Below are 17292 nucleotides of genomic sequence, written 5' to 3' on the forward strand. Positions count from 1 at the left end.
GGCCTAGGAGCAAGCGGTTATACCATACAGCCTAGGTATGTAGTAGGTCATAACATCCAAGTTTTTATAAGTTCATAATGTTAGCACAGTGACGAATTTGCTTGAAGATTTTTTTTATCAGAGCTCGCTCCATTATTAAGTGGTACATGACTGTAATAAGACTTGAAGGTCAAACTACTCCTTGATCCGTGACATGCAGAATGATTGTGTTAGCAGGCATGAAAACAGCATTAACCTCATTGTACATCTTCATCAGAGCTCTTAGGAGATGAGGTGCATTGCCAGTGAGCAGTCGTATTTGGAAAGGAATCTTTTTTCAGAGTAGTAGGTGTGAATAGTGGCCTTAAAATCTTCAGTACACCCAGGTTATAAACAGATGTACTGTCATCCAGGCTTTGTTTTTCCATGTATAGAACACAGGCAGAGTAGATTTATCATAATTCTTAAGGGCCCTGTGATTTTTGGAATGTAAATGAGCACTGTCTTCATTAGTATCTGACAAGGGAGTCAGCCTGTCCTTTGACGCTCTAAAGCCAGGCATTGACCTCTCTCTAGCTATGAAAGTCCTAGATGATATCATCATCTTAACTATTTTAAAGTGTACAGCTTAGTGGGATTAAGTACATTTACATTGTGTGTCACTATCACCACCATCCATCTTCAGAATTCTTTTTTTCTTGGATAACTGAAACTCTGTACTTTTTAAATAATGACTCTCCCATTACTTCAAACCTGCACACCCTGACAACCACCATTCTAATTTTTGTGTCTATAAACTTAACTACTCTAGGTACCTCATATATGTGGACTCATAGAATATTTGTGTTTTTGTGACTGGCGTATTTTACATTAGCGTAATGTCCTTAAGGTTCATCCATGTTATTGTATGTGTCAGAATTTCCTTTTTAAGGCTGAATAATTATTCCATTGAATATATATCCCATTTTGTTTATATATTCATCCAGTGATTGAAACTTGGGTTGCTGCCACTTTTTGGCTTTTGTGAACAAAGATGCTGTGAACTTGGATGTCAAAACAATTTCTTAATCCTAATAAAATCTAAATTTCATAAGGGTCAAGAGGATATACATCTTGTTCATTATTGTATCTCCAATATGTGTCTGACACATAGCAAGAACCCGGTTATATTTTTTTAGGTCAGTGAACAAATCTTACATTTGTCTCTAGCAACTGTCCAGTAATTCCTTGCCTTCATAACTAAACTTAAGCTTTCTAAATCCACTTTCTCGATGCCCATTCATTCTATACCTCCTTAAAGTCTGGTTTCTACCTGCCATGTTCTGCTGTAACTATTGCCAAAACCACTGGGCAGATTTTAGTTCTGACATCACAAAACCTTTCCTCTATTTTGTGTTGAAGAGCTCTTTTTTCCCCCTAGGTTTCTGTGACCAGAACCTCTTCGGGCTTTTTTCCTATTTCTTTGGCTAATCTCATGCCCCCAAGGGATTTACAATATACTTGGGAGAGAGACATTTAAACTAGTAAGTTCAATAAAGTATTGAAGATTATATAAAAGTGCACATGCCAACTGTGGGTGTACCAAGGAAGGTGTGCACAATTCTACCCGAGAGGAAATAGATATGGTCAGGAAAAATTCATACATGATTATATTCATTAATATGAATGTTTAGGATAAGGATATGTCTACTGTTCTTCTTACTCGGTCCACTTTCCATGAAATCCTTTTTCCACTGCTTTACCTTCATCTACCATCCCCATGCTTAGGTCATCCATGAGCTGAATACATGTTCAATTCTGTCGTTTTTATCCCTAAGCCAGCACTTCAGAAGTGATCCCAGACTTTGCATTCACTACATACATCCAGTTAGTCACAGTTCTTACAGTATTTATCTATTTCCACTGATAGCACTTTAACTCAGAATTTTATCATTTCTTGCCTTAATTATGTAGTAGTGCCTTAACTGACCTGTACTCACCTTTCTATTTTTCCACCCCGATGTGCCTTCCAGATTTGTGCAGAATGGACTTTGTGGAAGAGAAAACTATAAATGCAGTGGTAAAGGTCACTGTCCTAGGGCATAGCAGCTGAGAGAGAGAAGGCAAAAAATGATGCTGGATGGAGTGGGGGTGGGAGCAAACAGAAAACCAGCACAGGATAGTTTCTTTCAACTGAAAATACAAAAAAAATTCTCTTTTTAAGGTAGTGGTTTCTCATACTACTTAGGGTCTAAAATAGAGAAGTTTTGCTTTGTTTTGGCCAGTGCAGCCAGATTGTTCTGTATGATCTAGAGAAAGTATGCACAGGATCAAAAATCATGTGTTCAAAAAAGTAACTTACATATATTTCAAAAGAGTATATAATATCTAGCATAGCCAAATATCTGCTCTCTCATTTATTTGAACATTTCCAAAATATATCATTCTCATAAATGATTCGAATGAGGGTTTTTTTATGTGTGCATTTTGCAATGACCATAAATATATTTAGAAGTAATGTAAAACTGCATTTCTCTCCTTATAACTTATCATTTATTTAAATGTCTCAGCCATCCTATATAAGTAACATTTTAATTAATGGTCACGAGAAACTTTAAGTAAAACTTTTTGAAGTGTATGTGTTCATTTCCTATTTTTCAACATTTCCTACCACATGGAAAGAGATAATTTGTCATGATGTATCTCAAAAATAGCATTTAAATATTCTAGTTCCTATACATCATACTGTTCTTTTCTGTACTCCAATTATCTCTATCATAGATAATATTCCCAGAATGTTCAATTCATATGTGAGCTGAAGTATGACAGAGCCTGAACTGAGGCAGTAACTGAATTAGCTTATCATTTAAATTATATCTTTAAATATCTTTTACTTAGTTTCACAATGGTCCGTAGTGGAAAAAATGGTGACCTTCATCTTAAACAGATTGCATACTATAAACGGACTGGTGAATATCATCCCACAACACTGCCGAGTGAGAGAAGTGGAATAAGAAGAGCGGCAAAAAAATTCGTCTTCAAAGGTAAAATTAAAGCCCTAAATCTTGAATAGAGATTTAATATAGATGCTTCTCCACCTGTATTCTCTGTGGAATCCTGAGAATTTCTGTAGTAATTATTGGCTGTTGCTAAACAATTACCAATTGAACTGAAGATGCAGCTCAGCCAAAAAACAAAATAAAAATCCCACTGAAGTTAACTTAAGGCCCTTAATTAGGCATAAAAGGGCATTTAAAATTGTAGATAGAAAGTGATACAATGAAGAAACAAAACGCTTACGTAAATTAACCTTTCCTGCTTTTTCCCTCAGGCTATTCCTACTCTTAACTGTACATTTTTAAGCACTCAAGTCACTATCAGTGAAGAACTGATTGGATGCTTAATATGAAAATGTTCACAAAGTTAACTTGTTTGTTTACTATACTTATTTCTGTGGTTCTCCCCTCCCCACTGCCATTAAATAATCTCAGGTTACATTTACTTTTGGACCCTCAAATACCTCTGAATGGATTTGAATTCTGGAAAGGCAGTAGAATATGTATCTTGAAAGATTTATGATAATTTTTACTTCCTTTTCCTCTTCCAAAGGAGAAGGGTAGTTTGGATTGAGATAAGTAAGAAGTACAGTCACCAGATAACTAAATGAATGTTGGTGCTATTAGTCAGATTTTTGCATATAGGTACAGAATCAGGCTTTCCTCAAAGCAAGTCAAAAAAATTCTGAAATAATAAATAAATACCTGCTCATTCCTCCCTATGTACATGTACCCCTTCTAGTAACTCCTTTAAGCTTAAGAACAAGCATACCTCTTAGACTAAAGTGAGAATTTATTGATTACCTTATTTAATCATTTATGCGAAGAATGTTTACCAATGTTCCTACTGTGTGCAAATCATGTTTTAGGCTGTGGAGATACATTGATGAATAAAACAGATAAGATTCCTGCCCTAAATTTACTTACCTTCTAATTCCGGTAAGGACTGTCTAACTCAGCATGTGCTTAATTAAGCATTTTAATAGCTTACTGGTGTATTCTGGAGTTCAAACAGTTACTTTGTCCACACTGGCGAGGCAGGTGATAGATAGCTCTTTTCCTGCCCTGGTTGCTCCCTGTAGACTCTTCTCCAAGAAAAACAGAGAACTCTCTTGAGGATTAAAGTTCTCTCACCTTCTGGCTTTACCAACCGTACCTCCTATTCAAATCCAGAAAAACTTAAAAAGTGATGGTTGCTTATAAAAATGCAGTTATGATGAAATGCTCTTTTGGAAAATTCTGTTCCTGAAGTGGCTTATCTGTACGTAATTCATTTGCTAATTCATGCCATTTTTTAGGAGGTGGCTGCAAGTATTTTTCTAATTTGAGTAACCCATAGAAAGATAATTTCATACTCCCATAGTTATCACATGCTTTAGTGAGCAAGATAGCTCTATTTACACTGCTATATACAAAATTATAACAGTGAGTGCTCCTCTTACATATCTAGTAAATATAATAGCTGAGGACCTTTCAGATTGTATGGTAGCATCATTACAAACAAATATTCTGTCTTAGAAACATTTTTAATTTAAAAAGAAAACCCTCATGGCTTAAATATAAGGCTGTGATTATCTTAAAACTGTATCTCTAAAAATTGCGATTATATTTTTTTGGTTTCATTTATTCCAGAAAAAAAGTTGTTCTATGTTGGAAAAGACAAAAAACAAAATCGTTTGGTAATTGTTTCAGAAGAAGAAAAAATGAAAGTGTTAAGAGAATGCCATGAAAACGACACCGGAGCCCATCATGGCATATCCAGAACGCTTACTCTGGTAGAGTCCAATTACTATTGGACCTCTGTGACCAACGATGTCAAACAGTGGGTATGGCTATTATTTAGAATATTTTTGAATACTGTCTTTATGGTAGATATCCAAAATTTATTATTGCACCAGATTTACTCTGAATAGCAGTTCTCATTAAGTATTTTTTGTGTGGGAAGTTTTTGTACAGAAACATTTAAAGGGAGTTTTATTTGCCTTCAAAATTCTTCTTTAGAGAAGTGTCCTGTGCCTATGGTGTGTTACGTGGATTTGGCTCACGGGTCTCTGAGACCCTAAAGTTGAGAGCTTCTTCACGCCTGGGGGACGGACTAGACCTGAGGGGCTGCACCTCACAGCTGGCTGTAACCATTCCACAAAAGGAGTATATTGCTCCTTTACACCTTAGTGCTCTGGATATTGTTTGGATTACCCTGAGGAAAAGAGAAAGAAGTAAGGTCAAGAAGCTCATGAATGTTCAAAAAATGCAAAAAAGAAAACTGGTCTACACCATAAATAGCACCATGCTGAGAAAATTCAAATTTAAAAGACTACCAATATGCATGAAAAGAGAGACACCAAACAAAAGAATGATAAAAAAAAACTCCACAAGAGGCAGTCTCTGCCTATCTACTGGACAGAGCGGGACAGTCTTGAGCTAAAGTACTTTCCAATATGATTAAACAAAAACAAAAAGAGAAATCAGGAAAATGGGAATTTCCTCTGCCAAAAGTCTGTGCCCAGGGAGAAAAAGAGGTACTAAAAGTTATTTGCACAGTAAAGAGAAAGAAAAAAGCATGGAAGAGGATGGTTACTAAAGTCTGCTTTGTTGGAGATAGCTGTATTTGAAAACCACCTATATATGAAAGATTCATTAGGCCAATGGGCTTGTGTTACAAGAAGGTCCATGTAACACATCCCGAACTGAAAGCCACCTTATGCCTGCCATTACTTGGTGTAAAGCAGGGGGTCCCTGACCTCCCTCTTCCTGGTCTGCTGGCCACCTGAGCTCTGCCTCTTGTCTCCCCTCCACCCCTAACCCTGATCTGTGGGAAACCAGTCCCTGGTGCCAAAAAGGTTGGGAACCTCTGGTGTGAAGAAGGATCAATCCTTCTTAGTCCAATGTACAGAAACATTTGTACATTCTGTAAATGTTTCTGTACATCCCCACTTAGTCCAATTTGGGTGTTGTTACCAAAGGTACTATCATCGAGGTGAACGTGAATAAGTTTGGCCTTGTGACACAAGGAGGCAAGGTTATTTGGGGAAAATATGTCCAAATAACCAACAATCTTGAAAATGATGGATGTGTAAATGCACCCTTACTGGTTTGACAGCGGTTTCATACAAGTAACTAACTCCTTATATTTATTGAAGACTATGCACTTATCAGGAAAATTCCCTTTCCTTTGATGTTTCTGAATACCATCACACAGCTGATATATCTGCAGTCATCAAGAGAACTGTTTATTCTATTTTAAAGATTATTAAAATGGTCCAGTTTTACAAAAAGACTTTTTTAAATCACTACAGTATTGTATGAACTATAACAAAGCATTATTTAAACATTATACTTAGATGAATTTTTTTAGAACCAAATTTTCATCATTGAACTCTTTTGTATAGGCACACTATAAATGGGGCTGACATTCCTTTAACTAAATCATTACCTTTCTGATGGCAGTTATCCAATCTTAATGTGAATTCTTGAGAGGTGAATATGTTCATAATAAGTGAGGCCCTGTGTGTGCTCTCATCTTTTGTGCCTGTTCATCTTGCAGTAGAAAATGTCAAATATGGCGGAAACCCAAAACCAACTAAATGCAAAATCAACTTGTGAAGATAATGAAATTAGTCTGGGTTTTGTAACTTTATAAGCACTAAGACCCACAACATTTTTTTTCTTAAAAAAAATTTTTTTTTTTTTAATCCTCACCTGAGGACATACTTAGAGGGGTAGGGAAGGGAGGGAGAGGGAGAGAAACATCAGTGTGAGAGAAACAGTGATTGGCTGTCTCCTGCACACCACCAGACTGGGGACTGAACTTGCAACCCAAGCATGTGCCCTGACCGGGAATCAAGCCCTTGACCTTTTGGTTTATGAGATGATATTCCAACTAACTGAGCCACACTAACCCGGGCCAGCCTTCAACAACTTATAATCGAAAATTCACCAACAAATTCTTGGATTTTTGCAGGTACATCAACTGATTTCTACTCTTTATGGTATACTCAATTTGCAAATGGTAGGAATTCCTTAATAAGTATTTGAGATCCCATAAATAATTGCAATAGTCCATCAAAGACTGTTACTTTGGTACCAGTTTATGAATCTATATAAGTATTCCAAAGACCTTGATATTTGTATTTGCCTGAAGAACCTGCCACAGTTCCTTTACAAACATTTGCTTAAATCTATATTTTTTATAGGTTTTTAAAAAATCTAAATTTTTATACTTTGAGAATAGATACAATTTTTGAAAATACCCAGAAGTTATTTGTATATAAGTTAGAAATAAAAACTTTGATCAACAGTAACTATAATACAGTAAGATCATTTTAAAATTTTGTTCAGGAGTTGATCTGGAAGTAGTTTCAAAGTGGAATTTCAGAAATATGTTGAGCAATGACACCATACATAGGTTGATCAATTGATCTTTTCTCATCTCATTCACATGAGAGCTCCATGACAGCATGGGCTTTGTTTCCATCCGTTCTCTCTTCCCAGGACCTAAGGAAATTTCTGGCATCTGTAAATATTGTTTGAACAAAATTGTGTGTTAATAAATATTTGTTGAAGTAGATGAATAAATAAATGAACTTACTAGAGTGATAATTTGCCTATAGAAATTATTAGCTATTTACTTACTGATTTAAAATATAGCAAAGTTGCCCTGACCAGAGTGGCTCAGTTGGTTAGGCATTGTCACACAAAGTAAAAGGAACCTGATTTGATTCCTGGTCAGAGAACATGCCTGGGTTGTGGGCCCGGTCTCTGGTTAGGGATGTGCAAGAGGGAACCGATCGATGTTTCTCTTATTCATCAATGTTTCTCTCCTTCTCTTTCTCACTCCCTTGGCTTCTCTCTAAAAATAAATAATAAAATAAAATTAGAGCAAACTTGATTTAAGATATATTCATTTCATAAATATTTATTGATATAAACCAGAATTATGTTCCATGTGAATAAGACTCCTTAAGATGGTCATTTATTATAGTAGCAACTGATATTTGCTTATTATCCTGAATAGGATAATATTTGCTTATTATCCAAGAAATAGGCCAACAAAAATAAAGCAAATAGGAGCTTTTATTCTATTCTAAAATAGTACTAAAGTATCTCCTTCAAAAACCCGAAGTACCTACTTATTAACTTAAAGTTCAGGTTTGTAAGGCTGCTTTTGTTATGTTGAATATATTAACATTTGCATGTCTTCTCTTTACTGTGTGCCTGTTTTGTAGGTATATGCTTGTCATCATTGTCAAGTGGCAAAAAATACAGTTATTCTAGCACCTAAACAGCACCTTCTCAAGGTGGAAAATCCATGGAGTGTAGTTACTGTTGATCTAATGGGCCCATTTCACACAAGCAACAGAAGTCATGTATATGCTATAATTATGACAGATTTGTTCACAAAATGGGTTGTGATTTTGCCTCTATGTGATGTTTCAGCATCAGAAATTTCTAAAGCTATTATCAATATATTTTCCTTATATGGACCTCCTCAGAAAATAATAATGGACCAAAGAGATGAGTTCATTCATCAGGTAAGACAAACTACTTAGGTCGTTGAGCATATTTTTTTCACCTTTCATTGCCCAGCACACCTGTAAATTACAGGATGCTTAGTTTAAATTAATTGCTGCAGATGTAGAGGCTTAATATTGTATAGTACAGAGATAGTTGGACTGAAAATTAAGAGACCAGGATTATAGTACTTATGTTGCCACTTAGTAATTGTAAATCTGTCTTCAGGTTTCCTCAAATGGAAATGAGGTGGTTGGACCAAACAACCTTTGTTTGCTTCTAGTGTAAAAATCCTGATTCATATGTAGAGGGAGAATTGACTAAATGAGAAAACGCATCATGTTCATGAATGAGAACATTTAATACCAGAGTTATCAATTTTTCCTGAAATAACTTACAGAATTAATTAATTTCTAATCAGCATTAAAAAGGGGGAGCCTTTCCCTTACCCTGGCCTTTCTCCAGATTAAAGTTTACTTAAAAGGATAAGCAGGCAAGAGTATACATGAAAAATTTTTAAAAAGAATAACTACTACACTTAAGGCGTAATTAAAAATTTATATAATTGACAGGAGTGGTATAAGAAAAAAATCAGAGAAAGACTGTCTTAATTCATATAATGTGATTTTAGCACAGAAAAACCACAACTGACTTCTTTAATCTTTACAGATTGAAGTAACTTTCTAAATGTAGTAACAGTATAACTTTAGGTGGAAAACATTACCAATTTGGCTACATAAAAGTTAGGAACTTGCTCGTGGTGAAATAACCAAAATATAAAGGCCAAGAAATAGGCCAACAAAAATAAAGCAAATCCATGCAAGAAAGGGCTAATGTCTTTATTATAAAAGATTTAAATTTAATAATTTAGTTAATAGCAAAACAGTTCAATATAAGAAACATGGAAAATGTTCAAACTCAATGGTTAGGGGTAATGCAAATTAAGACCATTTTGCTTATCTAATAAATAAAAATAGTAATAATACTAAATAGACTACAGATGGAATGATAGAGCTTTACGTAATGGTAGCACTGCAGCTTGAAGCTAACTCATTTGTAGTTTGCTGGAGGTCCATTAAGAGCCGAAGATATATTTTTGTCTTTTGGTTAACAATCCTGTTTCTAAGAATTTGTTATAAGGTAATAATCTAAAGAATGGAAATGGCTTTTAGTATTTATTTACTTGCTTATTTATTATAAATCCATAATGCTATTTATTTTAGTGAAAGACAGGACATAACCTAAATATCCAAAAAAGAAATGTTTCAGAAAAATACATCTAGTCACATGATGAAATATCTTATAGCCATTAAAAATATTTACAAAGAAAGAAAAGAAAATGACACGAACAATGTTTACCCATGTTATATTAACCTGAGTAAAGAATTTTATTACAGGTATATTACATATTCATATATTGACATAATTACATAAAAATTAGATATCAAAGACTAAAATAAAAACCTGTAAGGTTAACCATGGAATTTTTTAAAGAGGGATGAGAGTATAGATTTTCTTGTTAATTTTTTCAGTTTATATGTATTATGTTACTTTTATAATTTTTAGTGATTAAAATATATGTAATCATTGATTGCTTTTGTGACGTAAATTACTAATGCTCAGCAATAATAAGTTCTCTTACTCTTTCAAACATAGATAGCTCCTGGTCTCTTGCAGATAGCCAAGCCCAAATAACTAGATCTGGCCAAAAAAATTGAGTGAATAGATGTGTGCCACTTTCAGCCTGAAGTAGTGAAATGCCATATTCTTCAGTCTCCCAGTCTTACTCTTTTCTCTGGAGAATGGACAGAATATACCAGATATTATACTGTAGGGTGGTGGAATATCTCTCATCCAGAATTGCTGAGACACCTCGTGGAGGATAGTTCCTTCGGAGAACATTCTGACCCGCAGCTGACTTTGAACGGGCAAGCAGTAGAACTGTTGAATGAAGCCACTGAGGCTTGGATGTATCTTACAGCTGCAGCATAAGATACATTGCCTGCCTTGACTGGCACAGCAGTGGTGTGCAAAATAGGGTGTGTAAGACAATCTATTTTGTGGGACGGCACTATTATTAGAACTTCTGTTTGTATTTCTTTTTTATCTATTAAGAAAGAAAGAAAGCTTTACTAATAATGTGGACAGGCTGATGATAGCATCCTGAATGAATAAGGCAATGACTGTGTGTCGCACATGGTATACAAAGAGATCCTAGGAGAAAAGTGAGAACCCACAATATGTGGAAATCTGTAGTGGTTCCCTGACTCTTCTTTTCCTTTCAGCAGTAATCGAATTCATGGCTATTGTTTAGTTTTCTCTAAACTGCTCCTCACGTAATAGCCAGTTATCTTAAATTTCTTGCAATAAAACATGATAATATTAAAAAGACAGTCATCTCTCAACCACAAGAAAATAATAGAGCTGACACTTGTATCAATAATTAACTTGTGGTACCAGCTCTTTCACAGACACATTAATGAAATGAAAATAAATACGAACTAATCCGATCTGATAGGAAATTGGCCTCCAGAATTTTAAATTCAACATTATTAGAAATATTGTTTCACTTCCACCTTTATTAATGAGGAGTCTCACCTTAAATACATATAGTGCTTTAAGATATTAAATAATGGCAGTATAAAGCCATTATAATTCACCAGCAGTTTTTCTAGTTAGGTTTCAAATCATGTGATAATCAATCCAGGACTTTGAAAATTGCATTAAAGTTAACAATAAATGTTTATAAGCCTCTTTTATGAGGTTTAATAATAATAAAAAACTAATAATCACATGATTAGGAATATGTGTTGTTTGCTGTGATCTAAATGGCTTAAATATTACATAGAAAGCATGATAGTCACCAAATAAAATGCTTTATCGGGAAATACAGAAAACCCTGCTAAAGTGTTGTAATAAGATTAGAACAGTATACACATGGCTTAGAGTATTTGCTACATTGTTTTTTTAAAATATACAAATAATTTTTTGTAAACCTCTGAAGAATTTCAAAAATATGTCTTATGGAAAACCAAACTTATGACCACTAGTGAAATGTCTGGCTTGATGGAGAGAATAAAGAGCTATTAGTGTAAGGATGTCAAGATAGCATCTCACAAAAGAATTCACTGGATCTTTCCTAGGCAGTCTCTTGAAACAAAGAAATCGAAGCCTTTTGCAAAGGTCAGTCCTTTAAAACTATTGATTATGACCTCACATTGAAACTGACCCAAATACACCTATTCTCTGGGATCTCTGTTTAATTGCTTTTGAATTAAAAGGAGGTAGCTTACTAGTACATAGTATATTATTTAGGAATTGTGTTCAACTGCAAGTAACACAGAACATCTCTCTTCCCCCATCATATAAACTTAGGTAAAGGAAGGCCAGGCTCTCCAGTGTGGAGGGGTAACTTTGAATGTCATTGAGAACTGAAGCTTTTAGCTAACTGTTTACGTCTTTAATCCTTGAAAGAGTCCTGGGTAGGATTTTCCTGATTTTACATATGAGGAAACTGAATACACAGAGGTTTGGTGACTTGGCCAAGGTCATACAGCTGTTAATTGGATTATATGACCTAGTATTTTTTTTTAGAAACTGTCAACTAAATTAAAATGTTACTTGAACTCAGAGTTGATGTTCAATTTTGTTCTTCCACTTACTTGATGTATGTGTGTCTCTGGCAAGGCCTTTAACTTCTCAAAACTTCAGCTTCTTATTTTTAAAATAGGGTTAATGATACCTTATATAATTGTCATAATGTATAGTGACCACAATGTAAAGCATGTAGTGCTTGAACCAGCACCTAGTAGGGGCTCAGTAAATGATAATCACAGTTTTAAACAAAATTTGTGTTTTTATATAGAGTGGCTGTGGTCAGTGAAAAAGGCAAAATTCAAATTCCTTTGAAACCTTTTGACCAAGGCGAAAATAAAATAAAATTTTAAAGTCAGCTTTGTTTTATATATTTTTCAGATCAATGTTGAACTGTGTGGATTGTTTGGCACAAAGCAAATTGTAATTTCTCATGCCTCCCAAACTGTTAACCAAACTGAAGGTATACCTAACACCATCAAAGCGTTTCTTTCCAAACACTGTGCTGACCACCCAAACACCTGGGATGATCACCTATCAGCTGTTTCATTTGCCTTCAATATCACTCACTTGGTAGGTGCCTTTTTGTAGATCAATACTTTTAAGTTATGACTATTTCTTGCCTAGGTAAGTGTTTTATTATAAATTATTGTTTATTTTCCTTAAAATAGGAACCTACGAAAAATACACCATACTTTCAAATGTTTCATCGAAATCCTTATATGCCTGAGACTTCACATGTTCTCCATGAAGTTCATGGTGATAATACAAGTATGTTTGCCAAAATTATAAGTGCAATTAAAGAAGCTGATAAAATAATGGAGAATAAGACAACTTCTGTGGGCAAGGTGATTCTATTTAGTAGAAAACTCTACAATAGAAAATGCATAATTTATGAAGTGATTTTTAAAAATATTGTGGCATATATACATGCTCAAATACAAATATATAAACACATACATATGATATACCCTTAAACCAAATTCTTTTTCTATCAAATTTTTCTTCTCTTGATTAAACAGTGTACTTTTTAGCTATGAAACTATGAGCAGTAATTATAGGAAAATCATCCATTTTGGAATCAAGTAGAGCAGAATCCCTGGTCTTACTGCTTTCCAGTTTGACTTGGGCAAATTACTTAACCTATCTTATTTTACCTTCTTGTAAAGTTTAAGTAATCCTGACTTTGAAATGTTGTTTTAAGAATTCAGTGGCATCCGTGCCTCACTTTTAAGTAGCATCTCAATAATCATTCTGTTATATTAAATACTATCTGCATTTTCCTTCAAGAAACTGGAGCTCTTTCATCCCTTTATTCTCTCTCTCTTGTTTTTTTTGCACTTGTAGATGGAGAATAACGATATTGATGAAATTAAAAAAAGCAAAATAATTGTTAAAAAGAAACCAAAGCAATTAAATCCATTTCATCTAAAAGTAGGTCATGAAGTTTTAAGGCAAAGGAAAAATTGGTGGAAGGATGGTCGTTTCCAGTCCGAATGGGTTGGTCCTTGTGTCATAGACTATATAACAGAAAGTGGATGTGCTGTTCTGAGAGACAACACTGGAACTAGGCTTAAAAGACCTATCAAAATAGCTCACCTGAAGCCCTATGTAAGAGAAGCCAGTGACCAAGGTAAATATCTGTCACTTCTCTACATTTTTTTTCTTTGAATGAGGAGAGAAGTTAAAAATACAATCTCCACACTCCTGCTTCTGTTAAGTTTTCTTTTCCCTTCTCGTTTTTATAAAATTTGGTATAGTTTTGGATCCCAGGTAATCTCTTTTATTAGAATGTCTTTTCTGGAACTGTCAGGCTTGTAAGAGATTTTATTTTGATATCGAGTGTGCTTTTAACACACTTTCCCACAGTTCATGTTGGAGATACTGAATTGGTTTCACAGAAGAAGCAATTATATATTATCTATTTTCACATTCACGGTATTTTATGAGCAACTTTGTGCCTCATTTTAGTATGAAAAAACAGCAACTAAGATAATTAATGCCAACAAACATACTGTCCAGAATTCTGTTGTGAGAAAAATATATTAGGAGACTTTTTAAAAAGGTCATTAGTTTTTAGCATTGCATCATAATCAGATCATGGTGGGTGCAAGGGGAGGGGCAGAGAGGGGTGTACTCCAAATATTAAAAGGTAATAGCACCCTACGCAAGGTTATACTTGCCCCCAAATATGGTCCTGAGCAGTCAAGATATCCTGACTTCTCTTACCCTTTTTTTCGTAGATGAGCTAAATGACATTTTGCTATGGCTTTCAGATTAAATACCATTTTTATTGAGATTGTTTTATTTTGTCTTAGTGTATCTGCTCCCTAGAGTTTCTCTGAGGTGAATAACTGAAAGGGAGTTCATTGGTACCTTAGCCATTTAATTTTGCATTTTCTATAAAGAAAGAAAAAGTATCAGTATTATTTGAATATGAATAACAATCAATGGAAGATACAATTTAGTATAGTTTTAAACAATATAAACTGGCTTAGGTAAATAATAATTAGAGGAACAGCAGATAACCTCCACTTTATAGGATGTGAAGCCCTGAGGGGTGTGCTCAATAATAGCTCAACTGTGCTTCTGATTTGGATCACAACTCTCATGTTAGAAGCTCTTAGCACCTTTCCATCTGCTTGTGACAAACCCCGTTGCTCTAGTAGTAGTCTTATCTTGGATTGTTCTCATTCTGAAAGCTCTCAGTACCTTAATTCTCTTTGTTAGAAGATAAGCACTTTATTTCTTGTGCCATATCCTTTTAGATTTCTCCCTTCTCCAATTTAAGTAGAAAACTGTTATGCAGGTACATGTTGTCCTTTCATCTTTAACGTGATTTTCTTAATCTTTGGTATTCAGCTCCCTTCTAATGTGTTAACCTTCCTTCATTAATCAAAATTTATTTTTTTATTTTTTTTTAAGATTTTATTTATTCACTTTTAGAGAGAGGGGAAAGGAGGGAGAAAGGGAGAGGAACATCAATGTGTGGTTGCCCAACTAGGGACCTGACCCACAACCCAGGCACGTGCCCTGACTGGGAATCAAACCTGCGACCGTTTGGTTCGCAGGCTGGCACTCAGTCCACTGAGTCATGCCAGCCAGGGCAATTAATACAAAATTTATGTGTAAACTGTTTCTGTTTCAACATTTTTCAATTTGCTACTTCTGAATAATTCAGAATCCAATAGTATACAACAGTATCTAAACAAAGGCAGATTAATTTTTGCATCATGCCTGAATTCTCTGCTATAATATAAAGGAAGTTGCAATTTAGTACTAGAATATAGATAAGGAACCTGAGATTGATGGGTAAACCCTTTTTTAACCAAGAAAGTGTTGATCAGGTCATCCTGGAATCTAGTTCTTGATTACTACTTGGTCCTTTTTGTATGTTTTTCTTAGTTGCAGAAATTAAAAATAATCTGTATCTACAATATTTTTCTTCAGTTTCACATATTTATCTGAAAATCTTCACCAGAGAAGCTGATTTTAAAGAATCTTGAACTGAATTTAAAACAAGCAAAATGTCTTTGAATAAGCACCCCATTCATTTGACATAAATTTGTATGAGCTATAGCCAAAAGAACAATGAATTTGTCTCTGTACTTGTCATTGTTACTTTTACCAGCCCCAGGATCCCGTGGTTGTGTTAAGACTCACTGTCCAAAGCAGATATGCTTCTGTTTCCAACTTTTTATCTAGAACATAGTGTGGAGAAAGCACATTCCGTACTAGTCTACAATATCTCATTGTTATTTTCAGCAGTCCTAGTTGTCATTTTGTCTAGTTCAATGCTAGATACCTTTTTGAGACTAATTATTTTAAAAAGAAATTTCATGATATACCATAGTGTTTCTTTGTAATCATAATGTTCCCCATTGAAATGTTATGTTATCGAACCATTATTTTATCTATCATAGATTTTAAGTAGTTTTGTTTCGGGTAGGAATTTTTGTGATAGATTTGTGTCTACCTCCTCCAAAAGATTTAACATGATTGGCTTTCACAGTTTGTAACATGATTTTCATTATATTGTAAGTTTCCTATTGTTGTGGTAACTATTACCACAAATTTAGTGGCTTAAAACAACACAAGTTTATTATCTTTCAGTTCAGTAGCTTAGGGTCCAACAGAGGTCTCACAGAACTAAAGTCAAGCCATTATCAGGGCTCTGTTCCCTTCTGTAGGCTCTAGACAAGAATCTGTTTCCTTGCCTTTTTCACCGTCTTGAGGCTACCTACATTGCTTGGCTTGTGGCCCTCTTCCTCTGTCTTCAAAGCCAACAATGGCAGGTTGTCCTTTTTACATCATGTCACTCCAGCCTTCTGTTCTTCCACATTGAAGGACCCTAGTCTTTGGGCCCACCCAGATAATTCAGGAAAAACCCCCACTTTTAAGATAAGCTGGTTAACCAGTAATTTTAATTCCATCACAATCATAATTAATCTTTGCCATGAAAAGTAATGTATTCACATGTTTCACAGATTTGTACATGGAGGTCTTTAGTGGCCCATAATTGTGCCCATCACAATAGGGTCTACATCTATGAAACAAAACAAAGCTTAGTCACTATATTATCAAGCCCATGACGTTGACTTCATTATTTAATATCGTTTATGCTGAGAGCCTCCCTTTGGCCTCTTTCTTATATAATCTCTAAACTCAAAGTCATGCATTTCTCTGTTGTTATTATTGGTTATTATAGTAATAATAGTATCAAATTATAGTTATTGTTATTTTATCATGAGGAGATGTACTAGTATGGCAACACATTCTAATAGTTTTAGAATTATCAGGCCAAATGGTATATAGGAATAGTCTAGTCACCTCTCTTCAGAATAAGAAAAATAAGTTTTATGATACCTTATACTTTTCTTTGTATTGAAGAAATCAATCCAAATCACTGAAACCTCTCTAAGGCTTTAATTTTAACTTATTTTTATCCTCCTCAAGGAAACTTAATTTTTTTTTCTTTTTTCTTTTCCTTTTTGCAGAATAGTCATGAGGATATAAATTACAGTATAAGAATATAGTCCATAATATCCTAATAACTATGTATATAGTGTCAGATTGGGACAAAATGTAACAGGATCACTTAGTAAGTTATATAATTTCTAATCACTGAGGTATACATCTGAAACATACAATATTGTATGTCAACTGTAATTGC

General features: G+C 34.5%; 1 protein-coding gene and 1 pseudogene across 2 annotated transcripts in view; both read left to right on the forward strand.

Moving 5' to 3' along the window:
• Positions 1 to 17292, forward strand: part of GIN1 (gypsy retrotransposon integrase 1) — a 29132-nt gene that overhangs the window by 7708 nt on the left and 4132 nt on the right. The window contains exons 2-7 of one of the 2 annotated variants that reach the window (XM_054590008.1): positions 2857 to 3002; positions 4647 to 4840; positions 8240 to 8545; positions 12501 to 12692; positions 12791 to 12967; positions 13467 to 13752. In XM_054590008.1, the coding sequence (XP_054445983.1) occupies positions 2864 to 3002; positions 4647 to 4840; positions 8240 to 8545; positions 12501 to 12692; positions 12791 to 12967; positions 13467 to 13752 (1294 nt within the window). In that variant the 5' untranslated portion in view covers positions 2857 to 2863. The remainder of the gene's footprint in view (positions 1 to 2856; positions 3003 to 4646; positions 4841 to 8239; positions 8546 to 12500; positions 12693 to 12790; positions 12968 to 13466; positions 13753 to 17292) is intronic. The other variant, XM_054590009.1, reaches the window with a different exon arrangement.
• LOC129083266 (ribosome biogenesis protein NSA2 homolog) lies at positions 5033 to 6111 on the forward strand (annotated as a pseudogene).

The sequence above is a fragment of the Pteronotus mesoamericanus genome, unplaced genomic scaffold (assembly GCF_021234165.1).
Source record: "Pteronotus mesoamericanus isolate MK-2021 breed Mesoamerican mustached bat unplaced genomic scaffold, CSHL_Meso_final scaffold_167, whole genome shotgun sequence".
Lineage (NCBI taxonomy): Eukaryota > Metazoa > Chordata > Mammalia > Chiroptera > Mormoopidae > Pteronotus > Pteronotus mesoamericanus.